The 24,834-nt window shown below is 37.2% G+C and overlaps 1 protein-coding gene across 2 annotated transcripts in view; it reads left to right on the forward strand.

The window, feature by feature from the left end:
* The window catches only part of LOC129360778 (platelet-derived growth factor C-like), a 40,491-nt gene extending 38,678 nt beyond the window's left edge, over positions 1 to 1,813 (forward strand). For both annotated transcript variants that reach the window (XM_055031181.1, XM_055031182.1), the window contains one exon: positions 776 to 1,813. In XM_055031181.1, coding sequence (XP_054887156.1) covers positions 776 to 889 — 114 coding nt within the window. In that variant the 3' untranslated portion in view covers positions 890 to 1,813. The remainder of the gene's footprint in view (positions 1 to 775) is intronic.
* The last annotated feature ends 23,021 nt before the right edge of the window (positions 1,814 to 24,834 follow it).

Consider the following 24,834-nt stretch of genomic DNA (forward strand, 5'->3'; position numbering starts at 1 on the left):
GAATTTAATCCTTTTTCTATGCTTGCAACGGCATCACACAGTCAACTCAGAAACAATCAAATATTTTACTTTCTTAAATCTTATGAAATCACAATGTCCTGAAAATAAATATTGGCACCCCTGGTAAAAAATACATAAAAGGTGTTTGATTGAGAACATTTTTAGTGTTTAATGTTGATGGAATTATGTGACCTGTGACCTCCTGAGTCATAAGGGTAAAAATATGATCTGATACATGGGTGCCTTTTTTTCTTCCTTATTATGAATGAGCCCAAGAAGTCTTCTTTTTTTCTCCATTCAGCTGAGTCAAAAACTATTTTCTAATTTAATTTAAATTGAATTGAATTGTACTGTTATCACATTTTTACATTTCTCTGCTAACCAACCATGAAAAGTCAAAGCTGCATACAAGAAAACTCTTATTGACAATGTTATGTGCCAACTTATTCAACTCTTTTTTTTTCATTTTCAATTCATGTTTTTAATTGCATCCAACTAAAGCACTTCTGATCAATAATCAACTCTAAGTTTTGAATCTTTTTATACTGTTTTTTTATTATTATTATTATTTTTAGTACAGTAAGAAAAAACAAAATGAAGGGAAGAAATGTATTTATCCACCATTGTTTTTCTCTAAAATGATTTGTATTTTTTTCATTCCAGTTTGTTTAGAAATTATTTCTGTGCATGTTTTTAAGCGGATAAAAAACGAAATGTGCTTCAGTGAAGTTTTGTGCACCGATCATCTCATGCACTGTATGCATCTTCTCAACAGGTTCTTCTGTTGAAACATCGAGGCGGAGGGAAAAGCCTGCAGAAGTCCATGACGGATGTGGCCTTGGAGCACCATGAAGAGTGTTCCTGTGTCTGTAAAGACAACCGGAACTGATCTCAGATCTGCATGGAAGCTGCCAACAGTAGCACCAAAACATCAGACATGAACTCTGCAGCCGTTCTGAATCTCATCCACTTTCATTGAGGAGCTAACAAGATTCTTCTCTTGTCCTTTCACTAATTGGATGAATCAGAACAGACTGCAATCTAATAAATCTTCGGTACGGACGTGACCATCGGGGAATACAAATAGTGTGCTCTGAGTGCATTTTAGAGGAAAGGAAAATCACTGGAGTAAATGTGGACTATTACCAAACAGCTCCAGAAATGGAGATAACTCAGAGACGTTGTCTGCTCATCCGGAAAATGTTTTCATTCAGTGTGGACTGTTACATTTAAGGGAGCGTCTTGTTTAAGGGCTTCTAGTCTCTGTAAGTGAGCTGCCTACTGCTGCTTAACTCCCACAGTTTCATGGTTTTTCACCGTTGAGCCAAAGAGAAGCGTGTTTGGCTACTTTCCTTTACCATCTTTGAGCTTTGCTACAGATTTGTCAGTGGTAAAATGCAGTGGGATACAATCACATTATGTGTAAATATTTTTTTCAGTTTTGTTTTTTATACCAAAGATTTTCAAGGAGAGTTTGTTGCAAATTTTGAACCAGTTGGACATTGTCTAGAAACATTTCTGTTATCCATATCAGCAATATCCACTTTGCTTGCTTGAGGAATATGTTGCATTTTGTTGTTTTTGCAGAATGATTGTTCATAATAAATATTTATTTCTAATGAAAGTGAATTTAAATATAATGTCCCTTGTTTGCTACATGTTTGCTGTACAGTAGAATTAGTTTTCATGTTCTATTCTTAATCATTTTTATTTTGAAATTTCATTGAGGTTGTTTTTTATTTCAACACCAAAGTTATTTAACTGTTTGTGTATTTTCTAATACTGAGCTTAAAGAATAAATTTTTCAATTTCTGCTTGAGTTTGAACTTCTTGTGGCTCCTCCAAAATAAATTTAACAGACAGACAGGAGTCTGACTTGTGCTGGATGTCGAAGGAGTACGGAGTGAAAAGGAATGGTGAGAGTACAGAGCCCTGTGGAACTCCTGCTGCTGATCACCTGCCTACACACACAGACCCTGAAGTCCGTCAGGTACTCACTCCACTTGTGTTTTCTTGATTTCAATAGGAAAAATGCTTAATAATATATTACATAGTAAATATAGAATCCAAATTTCCAACACAAAGGTCAATGGTTTTCAGAAGAAAATAAATAATTTCCAAAGTTTAACACCAGTAATTTTCTTTTTCAGGATTTTATGAATGAAAAGTAGAAAAGTTTTAGTGCTATGCATGGTAATGAGTGAATATAATATTTACTCAGAGGACAAAGGGTTCAGAAATGTATCTTTCCCATGTGTGTATTCAATATGACCTTTCTTTAAGGATAAGAGAAAGCATTGTTTTTAGATACAAAGTGTATTCTATTGTGTGAATAATGACTGAAGGAGTCTAAAACTTCTGTGTTTTCTGAACCCCCTGAACAAATTGCATGTTTTCACATTCTTCTAAAAACTAAAAACTTCACTCTGAGTGTTACTGCAGTTTTATTATCATTACTCAGTAGATCTTATAACGTGACTAACAATTATGACTTTGTGCAGATCATTCAAATTAAAAACTGTCAAAGAATTAATTATTCAAAAACTTAGAAACATGCACGGAAAATCTGATGAAATTTTTGCACATTTATAATTCTGATTATAAATGTTCTGCATGTGTTAATTCAACCAGTCTGTTGCTAAAGTGCTTTATTACACCCAGAGAGTGTTGTTCCTTTTTCTTTTGGCCATCAGGTCACCCAGGAGGAGGGACTCATTTGTTCATCTCACACATTGCTGTCCTGGCCAATTATTCTCATATAATGTCCACCCTGGCAGGCATCTGAGGCGAGGCCAGATGCTACTGCATAAGCCCGCCGGCTCCCACTGTGGCTTTTCGGACATTAAACAGGCGGCCTTTCCTTGGCTGTAGAAGTGTTACTTTGCAAAGGAAACCTCACTGCATTGGCGCAGGATGTGACACGCCGTGGTCAGTTGGTTTGGCTCTGGACTGTGTTGGTGGATTTATAAGTGTGTGAGGAAGTTTGTAGCTATAATCCAACAGTTGACACTTCCAGGTTTCCTCTGTCTTTGCTTCTCTGTTGAGGACCAATCAGCTGCAGGCCAGAATACACACATGCTGCATTTTTCTGAGCATTTTTCATTTTAGACTTGCTGCAAGGATAAAAATACTTTGCTTTGGAGTGTGCTGGCATTCAAGTGGGTACATAGAATGAATTAATGGTATTATAAACACCACATAACAAGAAGTTTCACAAAAGCCCTTGGACTTCCACCCTCCTCCACAGCTGAGTCATGTTTCCATACTGATTCTCAGAAATACTTCTGAAATGAAACAATTAACTTATGCAAAGTTGAAGGTCTGAATCTGGAGCAACTCCTTTGTAAAGCAGTAAGAATATAAACCTGTTCTTTGGTGCAACATTTTGTAATCTGGATATTAAAAAAAAACAAAAGAGAAGTCTAAGAAAATAAATAGCAAGGATAAATTAATTTATTTTATCCTTTGATTTCAATCAACATTTCAAAGTTCATAAAAAGTTATTAAAATATATGTTTTCATTGTTTAAAATAAGTTATTTTTGTGGGGAATTGTATTTTCTTACAGGACATACGGTCTGTCAAGGTAGCACAGGTGTGAGGGAGGAATAATGAAGAGGAGAGTTTGGTCCAGCATGAGAGGAGATAGCAGAGGAGGAGCAGTTAGCTGGTTTCATAGTGAGTAAGCTCAGACTTGTCGTCTAGAGAAGTTATAATATAAAGTATGCAAGTAAGCAGGACGCAATAGCGTTTCGGACTGTTGGACTGTGTTTGTTGTTTTTCTTGTTGCTGTATTTAGTCGAGAGTTAGAGCTAAGCTAACGTAGCTGTTCACTAACATGGACAGCTGTATGCTGCTTTTTCTCTGCTAGAGTGGAACTTAAAAAGGTATAGATGATTGTTACCAGACTGAATAATGAGACGGACTCCAGACAGACACTCTGAGCGCCCGGGTCGCTCAGAAGACCTTTGGCTCCTGGGAACTGAGGGCCAGTAGATGTGGAGCACATGGAAACCATACAACTGCATCATTCCTGAGCTCCTGTATTGCCCGGACTCCTACATTCATGAGCATCTGCACAGGCCTGCAAAGTTGCGTAGTGTATTTTCTGCCAGCATTCGTTTTAGTTTTTATAATAGTGGGTTATATAACTGGTGTTTTACATTGTAGATGTAGATTCATTGTATGGTTGGACAAATGTTCTGTTTTTCTGTTTTGTCCGAAACCCCCAAACCTGCCATTTTCTTATTTTATTATTATTTTTGCCTAATTAAAGGAGCGTTACTGTGGTCTACTTTACATGGTGTGTAGTGTAATTTTCTTTAGAAGTGTCCAATACTGATTGAGCCAAAAGCATGAAAGAAAGATTCAGATTAAATAGTAAGAGTATACTGAAACCCAAAACTCACTTATTTCTCACATTCCTTAATTTTGCTAAAATTTTGTAAATCATATGTATAAATTCATGGAACATTGTGTTGTTTGCTCTTCAGTTTTCACTCAAAGCAACACATCATCCAATTTGTCTGCTGTATAGCCCACAGGAATCGATTCATCAAGTCCTTTATATTCCTATATGACTCAGTGGATACTGTATAAAACTCTACTGTTGCTTCAGGCTGCAAAAGATTTTGCACAAACAAAACTCTCATGTAGGATGGTTGTTTTCTCCTTTGGTACAACACTAGAGCTTTCCAGCATTAAAGAATAAGTAGTTTTCAGATGTTTTCTTTCATGCACTACAAAGTTCCTTTAAAAACAAAAATAAACCTAAAGGGTTTTTTTTACACTGGAAAAAAAAATCACTGCAATTTTATTGTTGAGGTCTAATAATACTTTAAAAGCTCAAAAAACCTGAGCAAGAGCCATTATTTCTGAACGCCAAATTCAGTCACCTGTGATACAAAGTTATTGACATGGATTACAAGTTTCATTTCTCCAATTTTTTCTTTCAGCTGTTTAATTACAATCACAATCCACTTTACTACAGTCTCTGCAGCGCTCCTGTGTTTGCAGAAATGTCCTTATACTGGCAACAAGTTCAGACTCAATCTGAATCTCAATCTCAATTTGAAGAACAACAGAAACTTGTTATACATTTCTCTCTGGAAATTGTCTTTTCTCTGCCTTTTACATGCACACCACACCTTTGGAAGGAATGGCGTGTTCTGACTTCATAGATGACATGCATGTGTGTCCTTCGATCTTCCTGGAAGAGCAGAGGAGGTAAAATGTAACAATAATATTCAAGACATCTGTAGATAATCATTCACCTTTGAGCTTCTTTTGGCCCCGAGAGATTTGGATCCTCATTCTTCAGTGATTACAGACAGATATCTCTCTACAGTCTTTGTGACACATTGGTGCTGGGAATGTCAGGAAACTTCTCTTCTTCATTTTCTCCATCTGTATTTTAGATAGAATGGTTGAAATTGTTGCGGTGGATTTTTTATGGAGATGAGCCTCCAGAGCAATAATTTATAGCATCAATAAACTGTCAAAATTGTCATGAAGAAAATGTAATTTTATTTTTACCAGTGACAAAATCTTATTTCTCTTTTCATCACTACTTTAAAATATTGCTTTTGCATCTTTGTGTGTTATTGAGCTCAGATGGCAACTTTTAGATCAAATCTGCAGGACTAAATCATTTTTTAATCCAGTTAATTTTAGAGTTCAGTTAAGTGTATCAGACTTTAATCAAAAATCATGTATAGACAAAATAAGCAACATTCTTGCTGCTAAATATTTGAATAAATAGACACATGAGCTCAACACAGGAGATAACCATTGTTTTTCATTTGTTATTTAAGTTTAGTCAGTCACCAGTTTAGTGCAAAATGCTACTTTACCCATTCAGCATTCAGGGAATCCCTGATCATCCATGGAAACTTTTGGGGGAAAAAAATCTTCTTTGTGGACTGTAGACGCTGATATCAGTGCTGGGGATGTTTGTGCTGCTGCAACATGTTTTCTACTGAGATGGCATTTTAGGTTTGAATAGCTTTGCTGATAGACTAACTACTTTTACGCAGCTTGCACACAACAGTAGTCCTTTCCAGCGTCGAATTAGATTTTTTTTATAAATAAAAATGAACCTACAGTGTGGCAAGAGAAGCAACTTTGTATTTAGATATTGCTTGTGCATCAGAGTTACAAGCATAACCAAATGCAAAGGTTCCGCCCAGAACCTTGTATGAAATGAAAAGTGAATAATTGTATACAATATTTAATGTAATTAATTCATCAAAACTGCTTACCTGTATGAAGAAAGGTGTTGTTTTCAACTTGTAAAGGCCCTGGAACTTGTAACCCTGTAGAGTTATTTTATACTGCATGCATGACGCAAAAAGGTTAAAGTTTTGAAAATGACTAATGCAGTATTTATTTCCAAAATATAAGCAGCTACATTTCTGAGGCAGAACCAAGCATTTGTGGCGTACATGTCTGAGGAAGAAACAAGCCATAATTTCTCAAGGAGTAGAAATCCAGATAAGAACATTTCACCATATCCAAGATTAAAGTCCTGCAATTCATTTTGCTTCCAGTACTTCAGCCTCCAAATAAAAGTCTAAATCAATGTCAAATGTTGCTTCTGCACCTGATGCGATCATGTCTTCAGAGCCAAAGGACACTGCGGTTTCAGAGATTACTCGCTTTGAAGAATAAGTAACTTGAAATGCCTTGGGAATGAAAATGGGCTGGAGTTTAAGAGTTGCTTTAGCTTCTTAAATGGAACGCCATGGTCTGTTTCTCAAATATCATCCATAGAGGTTTATGTTTTAAATGAGAGGTTTTTGAATGGAAATAGCATGTTATCATTTTGTTTATGACATTTGGGAAAAATAGTGACAGATTCTGGACTGAAAGATTCTGGTTTCTGGAGCCAAGAAACTTTGCCATCTGTGATTCGGGCTGCAGATAAATCCTGCACATGAAAGGACAAAGAGTACAGCTAATATTTTGGAATGTGATGTTTAAAATTCTGAAGCTTTTTCCAATAAAAATGATGGGAAAGAACCAAGTAAAATCTTTACGGCAATTCCAAAAGAAAACTAATCAGTTTGTATTGAACAGTATTTAAAATACCACAATGGAAACGTGTAATATTTCTATACAACTTTTCCTTCTTACCTTGTTACAGTTGATAAGATAAAAACTTGAAGTTCAGAGGAGCAGTGGTTGAATGAGGTTTATGTGTTGGTTTTAAGTATCTAACTTCATGGATGTTCTGCAGCTTTGACTTGTCTTTCAGCTGCTCATCAGTTTCATTCAGTCCAGTCCAGATTTAATTTTGAAAGCAACTTCATATGGGACCAAAGTGGCACACATGAAAAAGACATTAAGATGAACTAAAAGAAAATTCCAGGACTTACTGAGAAACAGAGAAAAACTGACGAAATGACACAAAAACAAAACAGAGTAAAATCAGCATGTCTAATGTTTGTTTAGATGGTTTTTAGTGGTGTCTGATCTTGACTTCAACAGCCCTGTAGTGTCTGAATTGACTCCTGTATTTTATCCTTTTTTCTATTTCTTCTCAGCTCGATGATCCTGACAGCTGGAGTTCCATCATTCAACCAGGGTTCAGGTTCAGTTTTATGCAGCCTGGTTTTCACTGGAGCCACAAAGTCCAAAGCAGTCTGAAAGGTCGAGTGAAACCACCAGCTAAGCTGCTTCATGTCTTCTGCTCCTCATCATGCATTGCTGTGGTTCGGCTCACATAACTCGTTTAGTATCCCCAAACTTAAAGTTCTACAGAACTTTAACTTTAAGCCCTTCTGGCTTCATTAAGTCTGAAAAACAGTTTAGTAAAGTTTTCTTTCTTTGTGTTAAAAGTGCATTTCCAATGATGCTGATTGCAGCCTCATCTGTTGCAATCTGAGCAAGATCAATGTAGTTTTTCCTAAAAAGTTGCAAAAAAAAATTTAAATCATGGGGAAAAAACCATGATATAAGTGGGTTATCAGTAAAGTGCAGCTGCTCTAGAAAGATTATTTCAATCTTTCTTACTGCTGAAAGTATATTATTGAGTAAACAGATATAAAGTGATAAAAATAGGGGGGAAAGCTAGATAAACAGTGTTATCTATACAATTACAAAAAAACAAATAGGTCAGAAATTTTATCAAAGTTTTCCAAAAAGCATTCTGTGAATTTAAATAAATAATTTCCCCTTCAAAATGAAATATTGCTGAATCATTTTAAGGACAAAGAAGTTATTTCTGATGGTGTGTATTATTGTTAAACTGTTAGTGAAAAGTTTTATCAGATTTTAACATAAATAACAGTTTTGTGAAAATAGTGCTTTCAGAGAAGAGGTGGTAAAGAAGTAAAACATTCCATAAAAGCAAGTTATTTTTTAATATTTTAGTTATTAATAAATTCTTCTCCTTTTTGAAAACCTGCATCTGCCTCATCACCTCATTTTTAGTCACTCGGACAAATAGGCTGAGTGGAACGGTTTACACATCCTGTTTTCTTTTCTTCCTGCACCGTTTGAAACGAGGGTCACAGACCACAAGGGAGGCTCAACACAGATCCCAGTCAGGACTCCACTAAATGTCTCATTCATGTTGAGGCGCTGCCAGGGCAAATCTTAAAAGATCGGTGTGACTGATGTGGTCATGGGGGGAAAAAATCACAACAACCAGGGTCAGTTTACTCACTACTAACAGAGGTCTGCAAACTTAGAAAACCAGCCACAGAGGATGACATGAGCCTGTTTCTTCCTGCACACTTTCCAGTCATTCAGCTTCTGGAAAACCTCAAAAGAAACATCACTCATAATTATGCAAGGTACATTAAAGAGGAACACCCAACATCACAAGTTCAAGCACAACTTTGAGTAAAATCAGTCAAGCAAACAACACAAACTATTAGAGACAGCTGTTAACTGACAGTTTCATTTAGGAAGGTGGAAGTGGACTTTTCTCTGATTGCTTCTCAAAAATCTAGACATATTTCAAATAAATCCTGAGTGATGGTAAAATAAACTTTCAACTCACATAATCTTACAAACAATAGGGGAACAGTCTCCCATCAAGGGGAGGAAAACCAATGCTTGAATGTGTTTCTTCTAAAATCAATTCAATTCAATCCAATTCAATATGAAAGTTTGAAATTCACACAAGCCAAATCTCTGTCATCTTTTGAATTTCCTCTGCATTATTCTTCTTGTTTTGCACATTTTTGCCATTGTCTTTTATATTTGGTACCACTGCAGAGTCTGATCCTAACAGGAACCAACAAACCCACACTGCTTCACTGACACTGGACTCATGCAAGCGTTCATTTTCTATTTTCCCCTTTCTAGATCTGTAGTCCAATCCTGTTACCTTTTAGCACTGGCGCCTTGCAGCCAGAAGCTCCTGGACTCGTTTTGCATGGGGTTTGTTTGTTGTCTCCATGCGTCCATAGCTGTTCACCAGATGCTCCAGCAATCTCCGTCCCAATATCGCTCGTCAGATTAACTTCTCGCACCAAAATGCCCTTTGAGTTCATCCTTCTCATGTCTTGTGTTACCTTATCTTGCTGTATTAAGTAGATAAATTGTGTGTCTTAAGCAGTAAATCAAAATTTAAAGTATTTTTTAAGTAAAATGGACCAGAATATTTTACAAAGCAAATACACTATAAATGAAACAGAAAACTCTGTTACTGCAATTTATGCAAAGGTTTCTGTAATACTTGCATCATTTTGTCTTTTTTTTTTCTTTTTTTTGTCTGTAGGTCCATGCAGTCTGTTATCCCTGGCCAGACTTTCCTTGTTCTTTGACCACATTTGTCACATCACATTGTGTTCTGGTTGGCATTCACATCTTTCTGCTGAACAATTATCTTTGATTTTTGAATGATGAGTGGCCCTGAATCTAAAGCTTTGCTTTTATTCATGAGACAAACTGGTGCTTAGTAATCTGCACAGTTTTTAAACACCAAATCAAGTTTTCAGATAAAAATATCTTTGAAGATTCACTTGGATAACATCAAACATTATGAATGCACCAAAAAGACAAGGATACATATTTGCTCTTTCGTCTGAAAAAGTCTCTCTTAGGTATTGTCTCAAAAAAGGTTCAAGCTGAGCCTAATCACAGTGTTTAAAGGAAAGACAGCAGCTGATGAGCTCTGCCCAAACAAACAGACAGAAAAACAGCATCGTAACACTAAGATCAAATAAAAAGCAATGAAACAGCTTGTAGAGAAAAAGGGGAAAAGTAAACCATTTATTCTAGTGCCCTGCCATTTCAATGCACCTCCATACAGGAGGTTTACCTGATTGGAGGTTGTCCCTTTGTTTTTCTGTTTCGCATCTTCAACAGTTTCTGGACAGATTGAGAACCAGGAAGTCATCAGGACATGAATACAACGTCTGTGTTTTACTCCTTGAGCCACAATTTGGTCACTTTTGCCTAAAGACGTGAAACTGTATCATACTTTGTTCATTGCTGTTTTCTGTCTGGATCACAAACTGCTCCTGAATGATACTTTGAACAACTTTCAATCAACAACTCAAATCTGCACTTATTGTATGCAGATTTGAGATCAAACTCATTTTCTTGAATAACAAACAAACACACTGCTTCACTGACACTGGACTCATGCAAGAATTCATTTTCTACTTTCCTCTTTTCATATCTGCAGTCCAATCCTGATACTTTTACAGAATTTCAGACTTCCATATTTTTCTGGAAAGTTGCTTCTTGTTGTCCTTCCAGCTACCTGAACAACCTCAACGACTCTCAGACACGCTTGCAACACATTTCCACCTTCTTTCCATTCCTGACCAATCTGTACTGTTGTACTCTTTGAATCCTCTTAAGGAGAAAGTCTTGATATTTTCTCTGGCACCCTTGATGATTTGATAAAAAAATGATTTGGGTGCAACATTAACAGCAGAAATCCTCCTTTCTGTAAAACCCTATTGATGAAAAGCAGAGATGAAATCTTAGGAGTGATGACAATTGACAAAAAAAGAATAATTTCAAGCACTCCTTTGTAACAGTTTACTCTGAGCTAAATAAATTCAGATCAGGTTTCTCAATTTAACTTATTAAAGAAACTAAAAGAAAAGAAGATTAAAGCCCAGTCACCATACCCAGCTCAGCTGAAACTTTTCATCAATGGGGGCACAAAACTCTTCCCCTCACTTTCAGCAGCACATTCTACATTGAAAGATCTCGGTGTTGAATCCTCCCTGGAGGACAGAGAGACACTGGAAGAGGAGCTGATACGGGATGGATGGACAACCCAGAGAAAGAGCAGAAAGAGCCAACAGCTGAACCCTGCTGAGATCAGAGCCATTATCCATGGAGACAACAGAGAGGAGCGAGTCCTTGGTCATGAGTAAGGTCATCAGGTCAGGTCTAGACTGGATGGAAAGTAAACAGAGGCAAAATCTGTGATGCAGAATATGGAAGACTATAATTGTGGAATAAAAGAAAATGACAATGGGGAAGTATCAGTGTCAACTCTTTGGGAAGCTGGAAAAGCGGTGCTGAGGGGGAAGTTAATGTCTTTGTCATCCCAAATCAAAAGAGAACGCAATAAAAACAGAGTTAGAAAATTGCATATGACAATTGGAGGAGGGACATAAAAGTAATAATGATAAAATTACCTTAAAATCTCTTGGCGAATGCAGACAAACACTGGATATCTTGTTGACGCACAAGGCAGAGGGGGCTTTGCGGTTTGCTAATCAAAAGTATTATGAATCAGGGAATAGAGCCAGCAGGCTACTAGCATTTTAGTTGCTCAAGAAACAGGCAGATCGCACAGTGGAGAAGATAATGAATCCTTTTACGAAGAAAATGCTGTCCCATCCTAAAGACATTGCAGAAACTTTCTCAGCTTACTATGAAACACTTTATGACTCAGAGGAAATAGACAGTAAAACAGAAAAGATTAAGAATGTATTGGGTAAAATCAAGTTACCAAAGTTAACTAAAAATGATGCCAAAGCAATGAGAGATCCAATCACAAAACAGGAAATTGAGGAGGTCATAAAACATTTAAAGAATAGTAAAGCGTCAGGAGTTGATGGATTCTGCAGAATTTTATAAGCATTTCAAAGCGGAGGTCACGCCAATACTACAAAGAGTGTTTAATTACACCCTCATAATATGGACCCCCAAAAATCTTGGTCAGAAGCAATAACATCTATAATTCCCAAAGAGCACAAAGACCCCATAAATTGCTCATCCTACAGACCAATAAGTTTGCTCTGCTGTGATTTAAAAATCTTAACTACAATACTGGCGAACCGAATTCAAAAATGCATCCACACAATAATTAAACCAGACCAAACAGGGTTTATAACAGGACGCTTAGGGATAAATAAGATTAGGAGAACCTTAAATGTGATCTCTGTGGCAAGACAAAAGCAGGATCCTTCAATGCTTCTCAGCCTTGATGCTGAGAAGGCATTTGATAGGGGGTGGACTGGCAGTATCTGAAACACACACTGGCAGAAATGGGATTTCATAGAGACTTTATCAAATGGATTGGGGTGCTATACTCTGGACCCACATCCAAAGTACGGGTGAATGGATGCTCCTCAAAGAAATTTGGTTTAAAAAGAGGAACTAGGCAAGGATGTACCCTCTCGCCTCTACTATTTGCCATTAGTATCGAGCCCCTGGCAGAAAGAATACGGACAGACCCTAGAATTCATGGAATAACAGCAGGTGGAGTCACCCATAAAATTTCACTTTATGCAGATGACATTATTTTGTATATTTCTAATCCTCTGAGCTCAATCCCTTGGCTTATGACTTGTTTAAAAGATTTTGGAGAAATCTCAGGCTATAAAGTTAATGAAACCAAGTCAGAAGCTATAATGTTGGTGGGGAAATGGCCAACTGGTTTAGATAAAGAGGTCACCTTTAACTGGTCCAAGAGGGGATTCAAATATTTAGGTGATGATTACACCACAAACCTCACAACTATTTAATGGAAATTATAGCAGATTAATCACACAAATAAAATCAGACTTGGCTAGATGGGAGATTCTCCCTCTGTCCCTTCTGGGCAGAATAGAAACAGTGAGAATGAATTTGCTCCCACGATTAATGTACCTATTCCAGGCACTCCCGATTTGGATACCTGCCTCCACTTTTAAAATTTTGATAAAATTATTAATAACTTTATTTGGCAAAGGAGGAAACCAAGAATCAGACAGAAATTATTATTAAGCCCAAGAGAAAAAGGTGACCTTGGTCTGCCTAATTTGAAACTGTACTACTGGGCAGCACAACTTCGTGTTGTGGTCGAGTGGCTTGGACAGGATGAGGAGACAAACTGGATTAGTCTGGAGAACAATGCATGCCCACTGGTACCTCTTGAAGCCATTCCATTTATGGAGGGAAAAAATTGGAAGGATTTAAAAATTGAAAATGAGTGGATTAATTGTAACATACAGAGTTTGGTCTCTGGTGAGGAAGAAATTGGGAGCACCTTTAACAATATCCCGCATAATAAAAATAGCCAAGATTACTGACTTATTTCCAAACAAACTGGATACGGGTTTTCAGAGATGGGCACAGAAAGGACTAATAAGAGTTAATCAGTTATTCAGTGGAGAAACTCTTAAGTCATGGATTATGCTCAAAGGATTTCTATAAGTACTTACAATTAAGGGATTACCTTTTATCACACAAAGAATGGCCTACCTTGAAACAAAATATGTCACCCGTAGAAATATTTCTGATAAAATGTGTAGAGGACCATAAAGAGGAAGATTATATCTAATCTATATAAACATTTACAGATGCATTTCTCTGACAATTCTACAGACATAAAGCAAAAGTGGGAACTAGAAATGAATATTGTTATTGAAGATGAGGAGTGGGAGGAGATTTGTGAAAAGGTTTTAAGATCACCAACAGCCCAGTTTGGAAGGAATTTGACTGGAAATTAAAAATGAGGTTCTTCAAAACACCTTTCAGTATTTCAAGATATGACAGAAGCGCCACAAATTTGTGCTGGAGGGGCTGTTATCAGATTGGGGATCACACTCACATTTTTTGGGACTGCCCAGTGCTGATTCCATTCTGGCAGGGGGTTCAGACAGAAAAAAAAAAAAAAAATTTAAGTTTACATTACCACTGAACCCACTGCATTATATACTGGGTTTGACCTTAAGAGAAGATGAAAAGGAAGCCCAGTCATCACAGATTCTGTTAATAGTAGCAAGGAAAATGATGGCTCTTTCCTGGCTAAAGCCCTTATCCTTCAACAATGGAAAGAAAGATTGAGGAATGTGTATATAATGGAAAAGATAACAGCAAAACTTCATGTAAAAATTGACACTTTTCTGAGATTATGGACCCCAGCTATTTCCCACTTTGGATGGCCACATAAAGATGTTAATGGGTTATAAAAAGATGTGTCAGCCCTCTTTGTATATCTCTCTTTCTTAATGGAATACACTGGATATGTACACCTCCCCTTCACGTGACGAGGCCTTTTGTAAGGAATGTAAATTGCCGAAATGGATCTACCTGTTTGCTGAGCACCCCCCACCCTTTTTTTTTTTTTTCAGTTTTTTTTTTTTTGTCTCTTGTGGTATTATGTAAGCGTATGTATAAATGTGCATATGCATATATGTTGGATTCATAATATTGTTAAATAAAGAATGTTAAAAAAAGTTTTACTTAGAGTTGGTAAACTGTATTTTTAAACTGTTTAACAGGCAGAAATGTAAAATTTAAAAAAAAAAAAAAATTTCTCAGTTGTTTAGGTTTTCACAAACAAACATAACTTTGACAGAGCAGAGAGACTCATTTCATCTGCAAGTGCACTGAACAGCAAGGAATAGCAACCTAAATGAGGCTGCTTTTATTGGCTCTTTAGTGTTAAGCTCATGCTGGGTTCAGCTCAAACAACCATAGCCTGTAGAGTTAAAGAGCTTGTGAGGTCTGGACTTTCAGCTTCTGTGGTGAATGAGTCAGTTTGTAATTATTTTACCCACAAAACAATTATTTATTCTCTGTAGCTGATAAAACCTTTACCGCCAGATGTGTTTGGGGTCCCTGCAATCTCTAATGATGCCTGAGGTTTCAGTAGCTCGCACACATAGACCCTGGTAATAGACATCCTTAACATAACTGTGGTAAAGGTAATTTCAGTTTTCATTTAAAAAGCTTCCAATTTGGCAGACTAATTCACATCCTAGTGGATGTGCGGTAAGAGACTTTATTTACTGAAAAAATATATTATGGATGAGATAAGTTATGGTTTGCATTTTAAAGATGTGAAAAGAGAAACAGTGACTCACTCAGTCAATTAGCAGCAGTGTGAAATGCTTTCACACGGTCAGTGCTTGAAAAGTTTTGTGCTATAGCGACAGCAATGAATTGATAGATTCATGAGGCAAAGGCTATACACATCTACAAAAAGCTAAAGTTCAAAGTTTGGAAATATGAAAGCATAATGCAGCATGCATGTGAATGCTGCAATGCACACCATCTCAAACACATGCCTTTGCAGACATTAACCTTGAAGGCAGGACAGTTGTGCCCTGTGGGGTCTACTTTTCAATCACTGAGTTTCCCATGGGAATATCTCCTGAGCAAGCCACTCAACAAACAAAGGAATGTCAGTCTGCTCTGTTTTTTGTAGTGACACTATGATAATTGAATTTCAAACAGTTAACAGAGCCGGAACTTTTCTTACCTTCGAGAATCTCAAAGTTTGGTGCAGGTGTTTTGTAATGAAGTTAGGGTGCAGCCATCAGATCTGAGGGATAAGCTGTCACTGCTGCTCCATGCTCTCCCTTTTCACACTCAGGATCACAGGGTGCTGCAACCATGAGAATAAACCATCTTGGCCTCCCTTTGAAAATTGGCCAAGCTCAAAACTGTTCCGACTCTCCAATGTGAAAAAAAGACAGCAGTGCATGTTTGATGCACCCCAGAGGCTCACATCCCAACTCTGAAAACTGATGCATTTTACCATACAGTTACACCAGGAGGTTCTTAGCATTGCCTATCAAGCTTGTGTATGCTATGCTGTGTATGCAATGTTCTTATAGCATAGAAACAACTTACTGTTCCAGGAAAACCTTGTATCCACTATGTCATAGGCTATGATAACTAGCCATTCCAGTCCTTGCAAACTCTGCTTTCAGGGAGAAGCTGTAACATATCAGAGAGCAAGGGGGTTAGTGTTGTGTACATGAGCTTGATTTACAACACTAAGATTCTCCTCCTGGCTTTGACTGATTGCTTCTAGTTACTACTGGGAACAAGCAGAAGAGCTTGACTATATCACAGATTATCTATCTCATATTGTCATGACATAGTGACAGTTTCAACAAATACATAAAAAAACAAACTGAAAGTTACCTACTGCAGCTTTAACTGACCAATTTGTTCAACTTGTGTGTTCAGTTTATGCATCTCTGCACATTTCACTTTTACAGATATTCATATTCATTGCATCAAATGCAAGGATCTGTTATTGTTAAAGATTTAGTGTGTGGTTAAACAACACAGGCATAACAGACTGATTATAGAGCAGAGACAAAATAAAAATGAACTCTGTGGGAGGAAGCATGCAGGTTGGTGGTCTGTCGCTGTTGGCACAGACAGAGTTTTTCCACTGGAGATGCCAAATGGTCACAGGTTGTGCCAAGACAGAGATGGATCAAGGCAATGGGCTGCGGTATTCCCACATCCCTGATCACAGAAGGTACACTCTGCAGGGAAACTGGGAAAATCCGGAGGTGGGAAGGGTTTCTAATTCGCTCTGAACAGAACTTTGACTCATCAGTGCAGCAAACCCCTGCGGTACATTTTTTTTTCTTAGATCAAAAGGACCAAACCCCAATTCCAAGCACACAAACAGAGTGAAACATCTGCAGCAGAATTTGTGATATTTCCCCCGAGGATTTTCCAAATGGACATATTAAAACAAAGTCTTTCCTGTCGCTAGCCACACCTTTGACCACTGGAGCGCTGACCACTGCTTGGCCACATCTGTGCAACTTTGAAAGGAAAATAAGCAAAAATGTTCTTCTTAATGCTGAGAAAATTTTTAAAAGAAATGCTTTTTTTCCCCAAACAATTAACAATTTCATATATCACATAAGCACACAATGCTTTCTCTATAACTCAGCTGGAAAGAAGCTTTTAAAAGGCCTTCACACAAAAATGAACTGAAATATAGTATTGTGAGTCAATATACGCCCCACCCCTCTTTTCTAAAGGTCCATAATCGAATAAAGTAACTTCTCTGCCATTGAGCCGGTATTTCAGCAAATGACTGGAGGGATTGCTGCAGCAGCCTCCTCTGGCTCTGTGAGAGATTGTGTTGCTATGGTAATAAGCATCCTGGCAAGTACACAAGGAGAAACTCCCTAAAAGCAGAGTCTGTGAATGTGAAGATCACCCACAGGCGGAACATAAATGACAGAAAAGCTGCCTGGAGGTGCAGCGGTTAGAAGGGATCTCACTGCCATCATACACTGAGGGTTTGCTCTAGAGTTCATGGTATGGTGAAGATACAGCAGTAAACAGCACATCTTGGCTTCTTCTGTGTTTTAGGAATGTAGCACTTGGGAAGAATAAAAAAAGTCATAGTTCAAGAAACCATAAAATATGTAACATAAACATGTCAGGATACAGAAACTCAAGATGAATAAGTGGCCAAACAGTGCAGAACAAGCATGAAACACTTCAGAAAAGGTCAAAGTACGTTTCAGATTCAGCAGTTTTAATTAAAAAAAAAAAAAAGCTAAAAAACATTTTGCACCATATCATCCTCCATAATGTTAATCCTGTCATGTTTATGAAATATGTATGTGGCAATTGATGGATATTTTTAGCTGTTCCATGCTGAACATGTTTTGGGATGTTGGATGTAAGAGTTATGTCATTTCTCTGGGAAAAAAAAAACAAAGTAATTTTTTCTGTCTCTTTTTAATCCAGGAACACTAAACAATTTCCATCTGCTGAAGTTCTCTGCTTAAAACGTAACAGCTGAATCAGTTACCAAACAGTCAACTCTCCTACCACGATGGCCACTTCAAGCTCTCAGCATGCTGATGTGAGTGAAACTTCATCAGTGCAGACAGAGAAATTGCATAGCTTAGCAAGATGACTAAGTAACAGAACATATAGACAGACAACATTTTGTCTTTACCACACAGGGTTGAGAATATTTTATGGTATTTTATGACCCTACAATTCACATTATTTAAAATACCCTGAAATCCATTTTTCCACATCTTTGACAAATTTACCATAAGACCAGAGGCAGATATGGATCAAATTATGAGGATATCAAAGCAGTTTTGCATGAATTGAACTAAAGGTGTGTTTTAACCTCTTTGGAGAAATGTGAAAATAATATGCCAGAGTTGGAACATTTGAGAGCCAGTTTAATAGAGATAAACTCCAAGGTTTTAAACTCCAAAGGAAAAGGTTAATAATTTTGAGTTTGCAGTGTCTAATCTGAGACTACAGAAAGGGTTACCAGGCAACTGAGAGTTGATGGCACAGATGTATTTTGTACAATATTTTTCTGCCCAGTGAGATCCAGCAGGAAGTCATACAAACAAAATGAGGAGCTCCATATAAGAAATATAAAACATGGCTAAAAATAAAAACAAGTTAAACCAGAGGAATAGCAGAAGATAATTCTACTCAGTCTGCATGATGGTATAACACATTTAAGTTTTTCTCCTGCGTCAAACTCTGACATTACAAATGTTCGGCCTGTGGGTGACTATGTCCATTAAAATGCCTGGATGTGATTGAGACCTTGTTGAATATCCGCTGTCTGGTCTGGAGATAAATTTCCTCCCACACCAACTTTCTGTCTGTGTTTTCCTCTTTGGATCCTTTATGGCTGTGCTTACCCAGAGGTTTCAACATAAAAGCAGACAGATGATTTACAGGTACTCTGAAGGCTGCAGAGTTTTTATGTCACCCTTCTGGACTCTTCTGGACTCTGTCATATTTAGACTTTTTCCATGCTCATTTCTTTATTGCACTTATTTCACTCTTTCCTTTTTAATCCTTCACATTACCAACTCAGAAACTCTAAATGCATTTGAAAATGGAAGAGTCAGTCTACTTATATGCACTAGTTTCATAGTTCTTGCTCACTGATGTTTTATCTATGGTATATTTTTGCCTTTAGCAGCTTAGATGTGATGCATTATGTACACATCTTTTTACATGCTTCTGAACCCTTCTTTCTGCACAGATACTAACATATCTGAGTAGATTGCCACAGTCATAAAAAGATGGAATATCGCTGTTATTTTACAGGTAACAGAACCAATCAGATCCATTTTTGGCGACAGAATTGATACTGATGTCATTGTTGGATTGGATATCAGGCCATTGATCTGGTTCTGTGTTGCTGATGGTCATATATTGACTGAACCTAATACGAAGAAATTGTTGCATACTTATATAATAACATTTTTATAGTAATCTCTTAAATTATATATTAACTGTCTTAAATATGTCAGTGGATTTTGTTTTTAGATTCAGCAGATTACTTAGAAATGGGTAGAACCTTTTCCAAGCGTCTGCAGTGAACAGAGAAAATACAACATAGACTGACTCTGGCATGTTTTCCAAGTATTCACAGCAATAGATGTTCTGTCACACTGTTAGAGTAACACTAAATGAGTAGAGGATTCTTGGAGCTCTACAGAGTAACAGAAAGTAATCCAATAGTAACTGACTGTAATCCAACTGGTTTATAGCCACGGGGGATCATGCCAGGATAAGTAGAGAATTTGGAAATGGTGGTAGCCTGTCTGAAACGAGGTGGAATATTTATAATCTAAAAAGTACACAGAGACAACTCTTACAGCAGAAGATGCTGATGGGTAATAAAGTCACAAATAAAAAGTTGTTAAAATGATTTAAAGATGCATCATGTGTTACTGACTTCTTTTCAGTAAAGTAGTGAACTTCCTCTGTAACCTTCTTGGTGTGAGTTATTTCAGTTTAAGCTCGAACACAAGGCGACATTTCCTCAGGTCTTGAACAATTCTTCACTTCAGAAAGGATCTGTTTATGACACCGTAAACAAATAATGCTAGCACTGTCTGAAGCATATTTTCAACCTATTTTACCAAGAAACCAGCTAAAATCGGTCAGCACTTTGAAACCATTCCTGCTGTGTGCAAATCAGTCAGCTACAGTAACTCTAGGTAAGCAAAAGCTAAAGAGACCCTCATAAAGAGTGCTACAAAACCTTCTAATGGCAATGATTCCTGCTGAATTTCTAAACTTATGTGAAGAACAGACCAAAAGTTTGGACACACCTTTTCATTCAAAGAGTTTCCTTTATTTCCATGACTATTGACATTGTAGATTCACACTGAAGGCATCAAAATGTGAATTAACACAAGTGGAAATATGTACTAAACAAAAAAAAAAGTGTAAAACAACTGAAAATACACCTTATATTGTAGTTTCTTCAAAGTAGCAACCTTTTGCTGTGATTACTGCTTTGCACACTTTGCATTCTCTTGATGAGCTTCAAGAGGTCGTCACCTGAAATGGTTTTCACTTCACAGTTATTAGGTTAATAAGTGGCTTTCCTCCCTTATAAATAGTCATGAAAATAAAGGAAACCCACTGAATGAGAAGGTTGTGTCCAAACGTTTGGTCTGTACTGTATGTTCCACCAAATCCTGCTGGAACCTGAATGGAAACAATATAATTTTATTATGTATACGTTGCTTATATCAGGAATCAAAAGGACAATTAAAAGTTTTATTTGAAATGAAAGGAAAAAATACAGATCTTGGCTTTAAGAACACAGGGTGAAGACAACAGCAGAAACCAGGAGTCAACAATGGAAACCAAAGTCCCTAAATACTGAAGAATAAAGACTGGCAATGAAGTCAGGTGTGTCTTGTTATTGGAATGCAGAAAAGCTGAGGAAGAGTGCAGAGCAGGGAAACTGAGGGAAGGAGACTAATTAACAGAAGAAGCTTGTTAAATACAGAGAAAAATGGCTAACAGCAACATCTCAACTAAAATGCAAAGGGAACAGAAAAGAAATGAAAATGACTTTTTAGTAGTGTACAGTAGCTGTCAGTGCATTAATGGTTTAAATAACCCAAGACACAAACAATCACTAATATTAAAACAAAATAACTATTAATTAGAAGATAACCATCTTAGCAAATACTGAAATCATTTTAGACAGAAGTGAAAAAAACATGTATACAGTAGAAGAAAACAAACTCCCCTGCAACGGTTTCATAACCGTTTCAGACCAGCAAACCAATTTCGTTGCTGAACATTTTAAGCCTATACATCAGGCCTGTAGAATAGGTTTAAAATGGTTAATGTGAACACTTAATGTGAAGTCAAACTTCTGTTGTCAGAAAATGAGCCCAGATAATTTGTTTATGTAACTTACTGCTGACTATCTATCAGTAATAATAAAACAAATCTTACTCACACTTTGAAATGAAGTCTGTAAGTTTATACATCATACCATAATACCATACCACTCTATGCTGATCTGACTGATCTATTGTGGTCTCTGACACCTAAGTGCAGATAATTTGTTTGACTTCACATTGATATTCATCTCAAGTATAATTTTGTCTGCTTCCAGAGCATCAGTTTCAGAGAGATGTCTGAGAGGATTTTAACTTGTCATTTTATGCTGTCTTCTTTTTCTTGTATTATTTGGCAGGTAATATCTCACTATGAAGACATCTTTCAATTCAATCAGGAGAGACTCAGATGAGAATGAAAGCGATTAGAAAAGTTAAGTAAGTCTTTGGCGCTCGGGCCCCGGCTAAGGACATCGAGCTGACGCGATAAGCTCGGATGAGCATTCCGGATGCTGATAGGAATGACATCCCCCCGGGACCCGACCTGGTGGTGGAGGTCAGTGAATGAGTATGCCTGGGAGCCTGGACGGTGGAGGTGGAGAAGGGGTGAGGTGGGTTGAGCGCAGACTCGGGAGCGTCTGATGGGGAAGGAAGGGCCGAGGACGCGGCTAAGCAGCTGTACGCGAGGAATCACGAAGAAAGGGATCCGCTGGGATGGCTTGCTGGGAAACTGGGGCGTGCGAATGAACGTGTTGAGCGCAGCAGCAAAACGGGAGACACCTTGGATGGACGTCCTTATGAACTGGGGCGTGGTCGGTGATTGGCTGCGACATGGCTAGGTCTAGCGATGATAGGTCGTCAGTGATTAGCGGGACGCACCTACTGAAAGCTGCGGGTGGAGCTAAAGAGTCTTCCAGATTGAATTTACGCCTAGGCTCCATACCACAGTAGAATAAAAATGTGTTTAGATGCACAATCTCAATCGGATTTTGCCTAGTTGTAAATAACGTTCAGGATTTTTATAGCTTTCTGAATATGTTTTTTTTTTCTGTGTAAGAAAATAAAAATAAAAAGACTAGACTTGGATCAACACAAGAATATTTCTACACTGGAGAACACGAGTGGCTAATTAGACAATTAGAGCAGCTTTTTTCTCTGTAAGGTCTCTTTGCTTCTCCTCTATCAGAGGCTCCATACAGAAATCTTGGACTTGTGCTTGAGAAAATATCATGTGGTGGCTCAGCTGGAGGCCCAGAGGAGAACAGAGGCACAAAACATAAGGGCTAAAAGTTGGATAAAGACTGTGTCATTTGTCTTTGTCAGCACACCACAGTACTTATTTACGTTCTAAACCCGAGTCATTACTGCAGACTCTGGAGAATAATTATACCTGGATGCATATGGATTACAGAATGCATTTACAGCTGGTGGTTTTTCTATTTGTTCACTTACTTAGAAGTACTAAACTTATTTTGCAATTTGCTCATACATTTTAGGCTACCAGGGAGGAAATAGCACAACCAACGTGGGGGTCAGAGTGAGGGATAGATTCAGTTTAACTTCAGCTCAGAGACAAGAGACTCATGCTTATTATACTTTAGTGTGGGTGGAGGCTGACATGCAGAGGTGCAGGCAGCATGGTTAAGTTGACAGCGCATTGATTCTTCTAGCATGCATTCTGATAATATCCACATGTACAGTCAGGATGTAAAATCAATAATTTATCATTTTGTGTTTATTTAGGTACAAAGCAGTTTCAATTAGTCACCAAACTCTTCTGCCACAGATTCTGTTGGAAATCAGGAGATAATTAGTTAATTACTTGTGTTTCAGGAGAAAGACGCTGATACTAAAGGACCGAGTCACATTTATGTTTCCCACTGTTTATTTCTACAACAATTAGAAACTTATTTATTATTTTTTTATCTGATTAGCATATTTTTCATTCTGCTGCTATAGAGAAGCAGCAGAATGAAAAATTACATAATTATATTTTTTCATTACATTGTTTATGCATCACACCTGATATTTATCTTCTTACATCATTACCTTTGACTGAATTTAATAAAAGAAAGGTCCTGAAGTGTTTACTCTAAATTTGAGTCAAAATCTTGAAGAAGAATTGAAATTTCCATATTTACTTTTAAACAAAAATATTTGAAACTATATGTTTAATCTTTCATACGTCTGTGTGATTAAATGGTTTCAGTTATTTCTTCTAAAGTCAACGATGCAGGTAAAAGCTGTGAATTATCTTAAAGAGATCTGTCATCACTTTTGGCTTTTATTCTTAAGGCATTTGTTTTACTTTTTTGTAAAATAAATAGTTTACTGTAGTTTTTCTTTGTTCTAAACTTTGGACATTATTTTGAGATGTTTTGAATGTATTTTGATTTATTTAATGCTACTGTTCCCCAAATAATTACCACTAAATTGCTTTATACAAGTAAATAAACGGAGGAAAAATAATTGATTACAGTCAGGATATTCTGTAATCTACCATAACTAAATAAAGCACCTTGTGGTGCTTAACAACAATCTCATTGTATGACTTGAAATTGGAATGCTAGTAGTTATACATCAGTTAAAATCCCCTTAAAGAATTGCACTGCTTGAGACGTAATGATGCCTAAGGAATAATATTTCAATTAAAAGTCGCCCTGCCACTTGGATTCTCTGAGATTCTCTGCCTTCTTTGTGAGTATGAACCTTGTTTTCCCCTCTGTCTTCCTTTCAGCTCCCCGCCATGCTCAGTGATAAATAATAGAACTCAAGCACCGCCTGAGGCAGAGAAGATGCTGAGAACACAGCCGCTTCCCAAATCCCAGGGTTTCAACTCAAAGGATTACTTGTGCTCAGCTATGCAACAGGCAAAATAGTGACCATGCAGCATAGATGTCTCCACCCACGGGTGAATGATTACCTGAGAGATGAGAAACAGAGTCTATGTAGCAATGACAGGATGGTAGGTGTTCCTGTGGCTCTTATGCAGTCGTGACTGATTGCTTCGTGTTGCTGAAGTCAGTGTGTAATTATATTTTACTTGCCTAAGAAACAGCAAGGTAATTTTTATGCATGACAATAATTCATGAAGGAGTTCATGTTGAAATATATGTGCGTGGATGTGCTACAACGGCTGTGAAATAATGATTAAATAAAGCTTCCATGTGTTATTTAAATATAATAGCTAATCACTTAGCAAATCAAATAAATAAGTATTGAAACTGATATTTACAGCAGACTGAAAATTAAAAAAAATATTTTCCTGCACAAAATCTTTAATTCTGTAGAACTGAGGAAAACAGTGACTGCTACTTTTCATCTCTTTTATGAGATTTTATAGCAGTTGTGACATGCTGTCTATTTCCTAGTTTCTTTGCCTTTTTTATTAAATTTTTGAAACACTACAGCATCTTAATTCCTCCTTTATTTTCTGACTCATCTATTTGTCCTTCACTTCATGTGTCGTCTCCTCTCCCTCTCCACATGCCGCTGCCTCATGGACTATGAAACTA

Source organism: Poeciliopsis prolifica, unplaced genomic scaffold (assembly GCF_027474105.1).
Source record: "Poeciliopsis prolifica strain line A6 unplaced genomic scaffold, Auburn_PproV2 SCAFFOLD006, whole genome shotgun sequence".
NCBI classification, from domain to species: Eukaryota; Metazoa; Chordata; class Actinopteri; order Cyprinodontiformes; family Poeciliidae; genus Poeciliopsis; species Poeciliopsis prolifica.